A 13,600-nucleotide genomic window follows, 5' to 3' on the forward strand; every position below is an offset into this window, starting at 1 on the left:
CATGTGCATCGAGATTCAGGTTACAGATTCAGTTTAGTCAATGTTTTATAGAATAATTTTGGTTAAATCAATGTCTGTATCCCCCACTCAGCATTGCTTTATGCAGAATTTTTTCACCAGACTCTAGGGCAGGATGCATTACGAATACCCAGAAAATACTACAGTATGGGGGGCATACATCGTGTGAATGTAGCCAAAGACTGATGAGAATACACTGGAGTTCAAGATTAACACACAATTTTCTGAATGTGAAGGTCATTCTGTAGTCCTATTTCCTAACATGAGTAAAATAGCACTAAGCTTTAAGCTTATTTCATAAATTGCATATACTCTAAAGAATAAAAATGTAAATGAGATAAAGCGTATTAAAATTAAAGAACACTTTCAGATACCTGCAAGTCATTGTGCTAATATCCTTAATAATCTGACAACCCCTATTTAACTGGCAGGCTAACTTTCGAGTTTTCACTTACTTTGCAAAAATGGTGTGCTGTTCTAAAGTGACTGAATCCCTCCAGCAGCAGATTGTCCAGATGAAAGCCAAAGGGTTGACCCCATCAGCCATAGTAAGAGAAGTTGGTACTTCCAAATCTGTGATTTCTACATCACAAACTCATTCAAGTCTCCCAAGAAGGTTGGTTGTCTTCGAAAGACAAATTCAAGGGAGGGCAGAATAATGTGGAGAATCTCCATGGGTAATTGCTTCATCACTGCAGCTGGAATTGCTAGTTCACCATATCTGTTTTAGAGCATTTGGACTGAAAGCCCACCCTGCAGTGAATAAACCTCTCATCATTAGAAAGAATCAAAAGGCTAGACTCACCTTTTCTGAGGAGCATATTGTGTGGAGAAGTGGTCTACAGGTCATTGTAGTTATGAAAGTAACTTTCATTTATTTGTATCTGATGGGAAACATTATGTTTGTCGACAAACTGGAGAAAAACTGAAACCAAAGTGTGTAAAGAATTCAGTAAAAGGAGGTGGAGAAAGTATCATCGTTTGGGGAATATTTTCTACGTTAGGAAATGGACCTCTCACACAGCTTCATGGTTGAATGGAAGCGTGTATCAGCACGTGTGGTTACTTGATTGCATTCATCACTGAATTAGCCAGCGATTTTCATGCAGGACAAGGCTCCCTGTCACACAGCAGAAAGGGGAAAGCAGGTCCTTGAAGTATAAAACATTTAAAGACTTAAATGGCCAACCCATTCATTCACAGTCATAATCTAAACCCAATGAAAAAATTGAAAATCCTTGCTGGCAAAGTTATGGCCAATAAACCCACAATTGTCACTGAACTGTGGAAGAGACTGGAAGAAGAGAGGACCAAAATCCCAGCAGAGCAGTGAGAGACTAGTCCTGTGGCTGCAAATGTGCATTCAAAGCAAAAGCCTGTAAATTTCCTTCTGATCTGTAACTGTTTTAACCTTCAGAAAATGTAATTATAATTTTTCCTTGTCCTACAGACATTGTTGTTCTCTAAATATGATCATCACATTTTTTACAAAATAAAGGCTTTATGTTGATATACTTTGGTAATTTTGTAAAACACTGTGGGGGTCATTTACTAAGGGCCCGATTCGCGTTTTCCCGACGTGTTACCCGAATATTTCCGATTTGCGCCGCTTGTACATGAATTGCCCCGAGTTTTTGGCGCACGCGATCGGATTGTGGCGCATCGGGGCCGGCATGCGCGCGACAGAAATCGGGGGGGCGTGGCCGAACGAAAACCCGACGTATTCGGAAAAACCGCCGCATTTAAAAACCGAAAATGTGTCGCTTGGGGAGCGCTCACCTTCACCTTCTATGGGATGGTGCATTCCGGGGCGTTAAGATTATTTTCGGCGCTGCAGCGCCACCTGGTGGACGGCGGAGGAACTACCATCTTAAATCCCAGCCGGACCCGAATCCTGTGCAGAGAACGCGCCGCTGGATCGCGAATGGGCCGGGTAAGTAAATGTGCCCCTGTGTGTACATAGTAGCCCACATTTAACAAAAGTGTGCAAAGTGCGCCAGATTCATGAATTGTGGTGCAGGTTCTTCATGAATCTGGCCCCTCCTGCACTGCTGCGGCAGAATGCACCATTTTTTGGTGCACTTTGTTTAAGCTGCAAAATTGTGGTACAGACGCAATTGTGAGGCATATCGTGCAGAATTGTGGTGCACGGTACGACTAAGCACTAACAACCCCTATGGGTGCACATTTTTTCTGTTTTGTCAGACACAGTACAGCTACAACAAAAACACTTTATAAATACATGTGCAAGCACTTTGCATGTTCTTTCTATTGCAAAGTCAGACAGAAAATGTTGGCCCTTTATGTATAGTAAATGTATCATATTGTGGCCTTATTATTCTTGATGTGCAGTCCTTTCTGAGATTTGTAGTTACACATATCCGCCTGCTCAGCCAGAGAATCTGTAGGTCTAGCGCAGATCTTCATTATGTATTCTTACTACGTTACATGCAGGGATGCTCTTAGCCAGCACCTCTCCCCTGTCATTGATAAAATGAAATATTCAGTGGAGTAGGTGAGTCATGCGCTGAGATCATATGATGATGAGTAAGTGTTCACTTGCCTCTGTGGCCTGTGCGTGGGAAGCTACTCTAAACTAAGATGAGAAAATCAATATCAGAATTACTCAGAGGAGAATACAGGGCGATGTTATCTTTTATTTACAGATGAAGCGTTGTGCCTGGAATTGAAATACAGATCCTTTTAATTCTCAAGTAATTGAAGGACCAATATACAAAATGTTTAATAAAATGGTAATTCTGGACATTGGTACATAAAAAACCCTGATTGTATCACACAGGATTTCTCTACAAGAGTGGACTGACAAATATAGACAAACAAATTGATGTTTTAGGAGATGATTCCTCCTTTGGGAACTAATATTATACTTTAGTCCAGTATTCAGTTTGCAGTGCTGTTACTCAGCCATCTTTCACTTTGATCCCCGTACATGAAAGTTATACTGGCATTAAAGGGGTTGTCCGAGAGTTATAAAAAAAATAGCGCTGTGATCGGGAAGGGGCTTCATAAAAGAATAAACATGCTAGTATCCCCCGTCTTTTCTGGCCTGATAGCTTACAAGGGCCGATTACGACCGAATTTCGACCAATGGGTACACCACCCAACCCCACGTCCCAGCGCTGTATCAGGTGCTGGGGCATGGTGACTGAGGGGTGTAAATATGTTGATACCCCCCAAAAAATTTTTATTTAACATAAAATAATTCCCTGTGTATAATTCCCTGTCAAGAATTTATAGACATTACAATTCCCATTGCATAATGAGGAGAAAACATTACTGGGACTGGTTTGTCTTAATGTCATTTATTAAGCTTCAATTGAGATTTTCAGAAATCACTTCCAAAAAAACATTAACATCCCTTACATGTTAGGATATTAAATATACAAGAATTTACTTACTTAAAATAAATCTACGGTAGCACTGGCTTATAATTGTATTTGCCCTTAATGCTGCTGAGTAGCTCCCAGAAGAGTGAATACATCTATAAGTTAAGTAGGAGCTCAGCTTCTGTAGTTTCTTAATAATAATTGACTTTCATCCTCAAATGCAGGGCTGCAAGAGTTCTGGGGACGTCACCAGAGGCAGAGAAGACCAGACTCCAAGACTCTGTTTTTTCTCCCCATACCCCCTTTTTGCACTCTCCACCTCTTCACTGCTCCCTCTGCCTGCTGTAATCTGGTGACGACACAGAGTATGTGTTACCTGTGCTGCTGCAAGATTGGGGAGAGAGGGGACAAGTGCAGAGGGAGGAGAAGGAGTAGAGTCAGAGCCTTGGAGACCATTCACCCTGCTGGGAGCTAACCGTGAGCATTAAAAGAGTTTGCCCATGCATGTATGGGGACGTATATCCGGCCGAAGATGTTCGTCTGAATGCAGCCTAAGAGTGAATACAACTATAAACCGCTGGTAGATTTCCTTTAAGCAGTAAAACAACATGCCATGTTATGTAAAACAAATGTGCTGAAAAACCCTAACTCGGCGTATACTCGAGTCAAGGAAAAAAACATACTATATACTCGAGGGTGCAGGCAGGCTATATACTTGAGGGGGCAGGCAGGCTATATACTCGAGGTGGCAGGCAGGCAAGCTATATACTCGAGGTGGCAGGCAGGCAGGCTATATGCTCGAGGGGGCTGGCAGGCTATATACTCATGGGGTCTGGCAGGCTATATACTTGAGGGCACTGGCAGGCTATATACTTGATGGGGCTGACTATATACTCCAGGGGGCTGGCAGGCTATATACTGGGGGGGCTGTGACCAATGTATTTCCCACCCTCGAGTCAATAGGTTTTTCCAGGTTTTTTGTGTCAAAATTAGAGATCTCGACTTATACTCTGGTCGGCTTATATTCGAGTATATACGGTACATTATGTACTGTATAGTGTCCCTCCACCCCCCGCCCCCCCGTGAATTTCACTCAATAATTTCTTTTTGTAGGGCATCAGATAATATACTTATTTCAAGAGGGCACATTATACAACAAAATGAGTTAGTTGTTCCCCAAAATGAAGTACATACAGGCTGTATATAATGATATAAATAGCATACATATTTAATATAATTATACCATATATATATATCCACAACAAACCTTTAGCTTGCATTTTTCTGGAATAGTTCTCCTCTAGTGTAAAATTAGGGGCCTCGGCTTATACTTGGGTCGGCTTATACTTGAGTATATACATACCTTCTTCTCATCTTATGCTCCTTTGTAATGACACATGCATGAGTCGGAGGGGGCACAAGCAGGTGAGAAGGCATGCCACATCGCTATCCCAGTAGCCAAAGACTTACATACAATTGATTCTTCCGTATGACCTTTCAGTGCAGTACCAAAACCACCTGTTTTGGCTATATCTATTGATGGCAGTGCCAGGGGTTCCTGTGCCTGGCTCACCTTCCCTAACAATGCCACTGGCTGTGCATATCTGTCACATTCCAGACACCGATGTGTTGTATTTTGGGGATCAATTCTGCATTAACCCGTTCACGACCCGTGACGTAATAGCACGTCACGGGTTGGGCGCGGGTGCATGGAGAGGGTTCACGCGCTGAGCCCTCTCCATAGCCGGTAAGTCTTTGCTGCATATTGCCGCTATCAGCACATAGCACATATATTGCTATTAGCACATTGTAATGTATGAGTAGTAAAATCCCCATATACTGCCATACTGTAGTATGGCAGTATATGATAGGATCGTGCAGACACCCTAGGGAGTCTGAAAAGTACTAAAAATAAAAATAAAAAAAAGGTAAAAAAAAAATTATAATAAAAAACCCTAAAAACTCAAATCACCCCCCTTTCCCTAGAACTGATATAAATATAAATAACAGTAAAAATCATAAACACATTAGGTATCGCCGCGTCCGAAAATGCCCGATCTATCAAAATATGATAACGGTTTTTCACTGCGTTTAATCCCGTAACGGAAAATCGTGCCCAAAGTCGAAAATGGCACTTTTTTTGTCATTTAAAAAAATTTAAAAATTCTATAAAAAGTAATCACTAGGTCGAACAGTCCTAAAATTGATAACATTGTAAACGTCATCAAAATCCGCAAAAAACGACACCCCCCCACAGCTCAGTACACCAAAGTATAAAAAAGTTATTAGCGCCAGAAGATGGCAAAAATCCCCCAAATTTTTTTGTACAGGAGGTTTTAATTTTTTTAAATGTATGAAAACATTATAAAACCTATATAAATTTGGTATCCCCGTAATCGCACAGACCCAAAGAATAAAGTAGACATGTCATTTGGGGCACACAGTGAAATCCGTAAGATCCAAGCCCACAAGAAGACAGCACAAATGCGTTTTTTTACCAATTTCACTGCATTTGGAATTTTTTTCCCGCTTCCTAGTACACGGCATGGAATATTCAATACCATCTCTATGAAGTGCAATTTGTTACGCAGAAAATAAGCCGTCACACAGCTCTGTACATGGAAAAATAAAAAAGTTATGGATTTTTGATCATGGGGAGTAAAAACTGAAAATACAAAAAAGGGCCAGGTCCTGAAAGGGTTAAATGCAGATGTGATTGCTTCCTAATAGTTTATACAGGCGTAACAGTGTTAATAACTTGACAAAAGACAGGTCCATATAGTCAAACAGAATATATATCTCTGAATTAATATCCCATCTCCAAAATCCTAGTAACCATTACTTATCATCAGGGGTGTATTAGCCATGAGGTGAGTTGAACCTCTTGCCTCAGGCAGCAGGACCTGCAGCAAGATGGGGGCAGTATCAGTGGTGCAGTTATATGCTACAGAGCAGGACCTGCCACTTAAAAATAGTATCTCTTCATACCTGATGTCAGCATTGGTGTTAGACACTGCTCTGAGGTCCCATTTACTAAAAAAAATAACCTAATATATTACTATTGGATGGGGCAGAGGAGAGCTTACCTCAGGCAGGTTCACCCCTACATTTAAGAAAAGCATCAATCATCAAATCATCCAGTGACAACAGCTTTGATACTCTCATTACTGCAATAGTAAGGAGGCATAATCTATGACAATGGTAAAAGCTTCCTTACCCCCGTGGTATTAGACCTTGGTGTTAAAAGATCATTAGAAAGATTTATGTGCAGTAAGTATGATAAAATTGCACAAATGCCCTAATATATATTTTACTCCTATGTTAGGGCATTTGAGCAATTTTAATCCTTTTTTAGGTTTCCGTATACCCTGCTATTGACTCCCTAATGGTGTTTACACTTTGCTCTCTAGTGCACTTTAGCGGTTTTCTTCTATATACTAGTATATTGACTGTTTTGGGATGGTGAGGGTCTGACTGGACCTAAGTAGGAAGTGTTTTGTTTCTTCGCATACCTAGTCGAAGCACACATTGGAGGTACTTTGGTATGTTTTAATTGTTTTTATCATTGTCTGTGTGGTCTTTTTGTGTATTCATCTAATAATCATTTATTGTTGGGCCTTATGACACATAGCATTTACTTTCTTTTGCGTTGTACATTCATATTTATGTGTTGGCATTACCTAGATTAATACATTGGTTGTGCAGGGTTTCATTTAGTTTTTAGTGTATGTATGACATTGTGAGTCATGAGCAGAACCAATATATCAAGCTACTATAAGAGTTTTGAGTCTCCATCGGGGCGTCGGACATGTGCCGAGCACAAATACTCTATCACTGACAATGACACTAGTGCCATATGCATCAGGTTACTAGGAACACAACATCAATGTATTTTGTTATTAATTTCATAATGAAATGGACAAGAACACTGCAGCACCCGCCTGAGCCCAGGAAAGAAAATATCTGAATCACTGATGAGATTGAACCATGCATGAGTCACTCATGTTAATTCAACTTCCGACAAGGTCGGTCTGTTTTTATTTAATGGTAGAAGATAAGTGCCAGGAAGATCTGGTATCCATACAGTCTGGGTGACTCATACTTGCTCCACACCATAATATGCAGCCGTTCGTCCTGCCTTAAATCCGTTGTCTAATTCACTTAGACATTCAATGGGGCTGAAGAATACAATCTGGAAATGGCAGTGAAATAAAGTTATTGGAAAAATCTACAGCAGCTTCATTTCAGTCACAGACTACAAAGTCTATAACTGGCAATGGTGACATATAGTAACATGTCTTTATAGTGAGCTGTATTTCTAGGCTGCTATATGAACTGGGTTGGATCAGCTTTTGTTGCAGGAAATAACAGCCTCACAATTGGAGGTTTACCAGCAAGCATGACACATGGCAGACTTTCATAGATTTGCTTATCTCGTTCCACAACGGTATTCTAGATATGCTTGTCTAGAAGAGGAGATTGAAGGAATGAAGGCGCTTAAAGGAAATCTTCCTAAGCCCCTCCAAGTTCACATCTGGCAGAGGGAGGGGGGACGTTCTGGGAGAGCAGAGGGAGAGACAGTAGGGGCAGATTAAGACTGCCATGGGCCCTGAGCTGTACAAGTCTTGAATTCCCCTCCTACATATGGTACAACAATCAAGCTTTGGAGGACCTGAAATGGCTCTTGTGTACATGTGTATTGCGAGCAGGAACAGATGTATGAGGATTTCATTGGTGGAGGTCCTTCTGAGTATAACATTTGCCGCCTATATTATAATCCACTGTGAGATAGTGTAACAGCCTGTGAAGCTACAGAACAGAGGGACACTAGTAACATCTCCCAGAGCCCTTCTAGCTCATTCGCATATTTAAGAGTAGATTTTAGAAGGAGGTGCCTTGGATAACAAAATAAGATTACCACAGTTACAGTGCCTGGATCAATGAGCAAGTGCCCCTGGTTTGTCGAGCTTGATTTTCATTGTAGATTTCCTTTAAAGAATAGCTTAGTATTGTTTTCTGTAGTTCTGTTCCATTACTGCCCCCTTTGCTCATTTACAACTACACCAAATTGAAGCAGGATATATTATCCAGATATTTTGTGCTTGGTGAAAGGTCTTCTTTAAAAGTAACTTTCCTCATGGAAAGCATTGTCTTGTCTGCCGGCAGCTTGACATAGAGCAGGAGGAACAGAGCAGATTAGTGTAGTTTTGTAAAAGAAAATTCAGTATATCTTTATTCATTTATATCTTTGCCTTTTCTATGCTGAGAAGTCATGGGTGCGTTCCTATAGACAGTCCACAATCTCTGAACAGACTGTGGTCTGTCCATGAAACATGGACTTTGTGCTGGCTTCATTTCATGGACCAACCATAGTGAGGAGGACAGGACTCTGAGCTTCATAGTGATGTATGATACAAGAAATCTCTTCTTCCGCATAAAACCATCTGCAACAAACTGTATAACATGGTGCCAGAACATCAGACTGCAGTATATTGGGCTTATTTACTAAGGGTCCTGCACCCGCATTTCCTTCGGGTTTTCTGACGTTTTCGGGGATCACGCCGCTGGGACAGGCATTTAGCAGGCGTTTATGTCGCACGCGATCTGATTTTGGCGCAATCGCACCGGCTTTTATGCAACAGAAATTGAGAGGCGGCCCATCCGACGATCCGTCGGATTCGGACAAACCATGGGATTTAACTTATAAATTGTATTGCAAGACATGCACTTACATACACCAGGAAGAAGATGGTGAACTCCGGCGGACCTGAGCGGGGAAGCGTGACATGCAGGATATCGCGCCAGAAATCATTATCATTGGAAAACGCACAGCGGGGATCGCGACAGGACCGGGTAAGTAAATGTGCCCCATTGTGTCAACAATCAAACCCCCCAGGAGGTCTAAAAAAAAAAAAAAAAGTAAAAAGAAAGTTAATAGTGCCTTAACCCCTTAACGCTCTGAGCTGTACCTCTACGGCGCAGAAGTATAAGGGATGTATGAAGAGGGCTCACGGGCTGAGTCCTCTTCATACAGAGGTGGGGGTTGTTGCATATTGCAGCAAACCCCCACCACTAATAACCGTGGTCGGTTCAAATCACCCCCCTTTCCCTAGAACGGATATAAAACATTATAAACAGTAAAAATCACAAACATATTAAGTATCGCCGCGTCCCAAAATGCCCGATCTATCAAAATATTAAAACGGTTACAGGCGGTGGTGACCTCCGAGGCGGGAAATGGCGCCCAAATGTCCGAAATGCGACTTTTACACCTTTTTACATAACATAAAAAATGAAATAAAAAATGATCAAAATGTCGCACAGACCTCAAAATGGTAGCAATGAAAACGTCGCCTCATTTCGCAAAAAATGGCCCCTCACACATCTCAGTGCGCCAAAGTATGAAAAAGTTATTAGCGTCAGAAGATGGCAAAAAAAAAATTTTCTTTTTTGTACACATTCGTTTAATTTTTGAAAATGTATTAAAACACAATAAAACCTATATAAATTTGTTTTCACCGCGATCGCACCGAACCAAAGAATAAAGCTGAGGTGTTATTTTGAGTGCACAGTCAAAGTCGAAAAAACTGAGCCCACAAGAACGTGACGCTTGTGCATTTTTTTAAAAATTTTTTCCACATTTGGAATTTTTTTTCAGCTTCGCAGTACACGGCATGTTAAAATAAATAACATTATGGGAAAGTAAAATTTGTTACGCACAAAATAAGCCCTCACACAGGTCTGTACACGTAAAAATGAAAAAGTTATGGATTTTTGAAGTTGGAGAGCGAGAGATGAGCCGAAAAAACCTGCGTCCTTAAAGGGAACCCGTCACCACTATTTTCACAAATACAGGTAGTGACAGGTTCCTATAGAGCTCTAGTAACTATCTGACACCCTGCTTGTAGCTAAAAATTGTGCCCCTGAGATATCCATATATTCAACTTTATAGTTTTATCTGGTAACTAAGCATGGCTACATGTAGTCCAGGTGGGCGTGGCCTCCTCGGGCTGAATCCAGCAGCTCCTCCCCATCCCTATCTCTGTATGCTGCTATAATGTCATGTGACCAGTGTGACATCATCGCAGGTCCTATAGCTTTTGTAGCATTAGGAACTGTACACTAAGCATATATGTCATGAAATCACAGCATATTTTATCACATGAAATCACAGCAGCCTGCATGGAGAGGAGTAGAAGTCCTTGGAGGCAGCTGTGATGGTTTTATGTGGTCAGATATGTACATGGGGTATAGTTTTCATATTAAGTAGCTCAAGGACCTTTGATGATGTCACCCTGGTCACATGACATTAGGCCACGCCCCCGTGGACTTGCTCCAAAGCTGCATAGATACCAGGAAAGATTATAACTCTGATTTTATGGGGATCTGAAGGGAACAATTTTTAGCTACAAGCAGGGTGTCAGATACTGTTACTAGAGCTCTATAGGAACCTGCCACTACCTGTATTTGTGAAAATAGTGGTGACGGGTTCCCTTTAAGGGGTTAATTGTTTTTTTTGCAGAAAAGATTATAATTTTTAAAAATCACTAATATGTAACAAAACATCTAGGAGCCACTAGAAGGATCAAATTGTTACAAAGAAAAGTAGTCCTCATATACCACTGTATCCCTCACAGAAAAAAAAAAGTTATGGATTTTGAAAAGGGGGGGGGGGATAGGCAACAGAAAAACAGAAAATGGCATTGGCGCCAACATTTCATAGTCATAGAAACAAATGGTCCTTAGTTCATCTCCCTACTATAAGCCATTCTATCTATCCCAATATACTTGAGGATAAGCCGACCCGAGTATAAGCCAAGACCCATCATTTTAACACAAAAAATGGAAGAACCTAAGGTGAGTACAGTGTTTGGGGTTTTTTTCATTTTACAGAACTGCAGGGACGAAAGATCACTTGGCAAGGTTTTTTTTCATGACTTGAGTTTTTCAGCACATTTTTTGTGTTTAAAAACATGGGAATAAGGGTATTTAGCCCCTGATATCATTTTAATGTATATGGTAATATTATGTGAACTCATAAAGCTAAAGTTGATACATTTAATAACCCTTAACATAATCCTACACATGACAGCCGTGTTTGTGACTAGCTTGTCTGAACAATCTTTAGTCTTTTTAATTAGACTGAGACACGGATTTTATTGGAATGTTTCATAACAAACTACATTTAAAACACGATGCTTTCTCTGGTAATAACCTGGGATACAATCCTGTACAATAATCTAATAATATGGTATAGGCTGAGACCTACAACAAGAAAAGAGAATGATTGTATCAGTGACACGGATGTGCACCACAGTCACCCTGTAAAACGTTCTCACTGTTGTCTTACGTTGAACCCCACCCCCACCTATAGAATACACATAGGTGCGAATGGATAATTATTGCTACATTTTCACATAGGCTTATAAGCATCAAATAATTATTGTGGGGATTTAGTCTGTTTTATATAAATCCAGAATCCTCAAAATGCATGGAAAATGTTAGAATTTTTTTCTCACTGACATGTAATAAACATAAAAGGTATATTGCCAGGAAAGTCAGGCCAAGTCTGTTCCCTATCATGCCCATTGAAGAACAGCAAGTTAAAGGAAATTAACCATCAAAATCAAGCATGATAAACCAGGGACAATTACTCATATATCCAGGCACTGTGACCTATCAGCCTGATAGTCCCTAGGGGCTTTACCAGAGCCCCTCTGGCTTTACAGGCCATTACATTGTGCAAGGGGCATTTCTGCCCCATCACTTCGCCTCTCCCTCTGCTTGCTGTAATCTCACACAGTGGGAGGGTGGAAATGCTTTTACACAGTGTAACAGCCTGTGACGCAGCAATGGCACGGATGGCCTCTGGTAATGCCCCATAGCATGTCTGGCTCATTAGCATAATTGTAAACGCTGATTTAAGAAGTAAGGAGGCCGTGGATAACAAATATACGAAGATTACCACAGTAATAGTGCCTGGACCTACGAGTATGTGCCCCTGGATTATCATAATGGATTTTGATAGTAGATTTACTTCAAGATTAGAAACATTCAAGTACTGTGCTATTATCATCATTTTCAACCAACAAAATTACTGCATCACTCTGTGTATGTGTAACAACTAAGCTTACTGTGCTATCATATCTGTATCCCTCCAGCTTTCCATGCCTCCTAGTAGTAAAAAACATAAAGACTTTAAGGTGAGATTCATCAGAAGTGTCTGAGAGCAGAACTGTTCTAGTTGCCCATGGCAACCAATCAGAGCACAGGTTTCATTTTCCCACAGGTGTTTATAAAATGAAAGCTAAGCTCTGATTGGTGGGCAACACAAGCAATTTTACCTCAGACATTTCTGATAAATCTACCCATTCTTGTCCATTTTCTGGTCGTTTAAAGGAAACCTACCATGAGGAATCTACTAAAGTAGATCTGATGGTACATTCCTCCTACCTGCAGAGGCTATTGGGGCGTAGAGTAACCATAGCTCCCAGTGTCCAGCCAGGTTAGTACACGTCACAGCAGCCTCTGCAGTTAACTCACATGGTAGGTTTCTATTTAAGGGGAACTCTGTAAGCGGTCAATATATCTGGTGTCTGATTTACCAAAGAACTCAGATTTGCTAAGCTAAATGTTCCGGAATTAAGACTTAATGTGCCCTGAACATGTGGTGTAAGTGCTTCGCACCACATTTATTGTCTGTTTTAGACAAGTTTTGGTATCGAATGATTCAAAATATCAGATTTCATCTGATCACTGAACATGCTGTACACAGACACAGTAATTTATAGGAAGTCTGTATCTGTGCTGAATGGGCAGGACAACAAACATTGATGATAAATCATCCAATAACTCACACATTAATTACACAGATAGATTTGTAGGACAATTTATAGGACGTGTTTAACACCAAGTGTGATTTTACCAGTTGCTTCCGTCATTATCAGGTTTCAGTGTGAAGGTGTTGATGGGTTGAGACTTTTTCACACCTACCATATTAGAATATTTATTGGTCTCTGGAGACGGCTGCCTGGATGTCATGTATGTGATAGCTACTATGAAGCAGGGTTAACAACAAAGAAGTTCTGAGCTGCATCTTTAATGTGGAATTTACCATCACTATATTATTATTAGCACAAAATATTAATATACAAATGTGTGGCTTATAACTGGTGGTCACCTTAAAGCAAAAGATGATCTCTAAATAACTTGGACTTTGGTCCGGCCACCTTATT

The 13,600-nt window shown here is 40.7% G+C and overlaps 1 protein-coding gene and 1 long non-coding RNA gene across 3 annotated transcripts in view; one reads left to right on the plus strand and one right to left on the minus strand.

The window, feature by feature from the left end:
- LOC140127491 (uncharacterized) overlaps positions 1-1,458 on the plus strand; it is a 50,445-nt gene extending 48,987 nt beyond the window's left edge. Inside the window, exon 5 of the long non-coding RNA XR_011854998.1 lies at positions 450-1,458. This is a non-coding gene — a long non-coding RNA (uncharacterized lncRNA). The remainder of the gene's footprint in view (positions 1-449) is intronic.
- SHC4 (SHC adaptor protein 4) overlaps positions 1-13,600 on the minus strand; it is a 53,159-nt gene that overhangs the window by 37,805 nt on the left and 1,754 nt on the right. The window contains exon 1 of one of the 2 annotated variants that reach the window (XM_072148257.1): positions 824-883. The exons of the other annotated variant lie outside the window; for it this stretch is intronic. Coding sequence (XP_072004358.1) covers positions 824-868 — 45 coding nt within the window. The 5' untranslated portion in view covers positions 869-883. Of the gene's footprint in view, positions 1-823; positions 884-13,600 lie in introns of those variants that run through there. 2 annotated transcript variants of the gene reach the window in all.

The sequence above is a fragment of the Engystomops pustulosus genome, chromosome 4 (genome assembly GCF_040894005.1).
Source record: "Engystomops pustulosus chromosome 4, aEngPut4.maternal, whole genome shotgun sequence".
In the NCBI taxonomy this organism is placed as follows: Eukaryota; Metazoa; Chordata; class Amphibia; order Anura; family Leptodactylidae; genus Engystomops; species Engystomops pustulosus.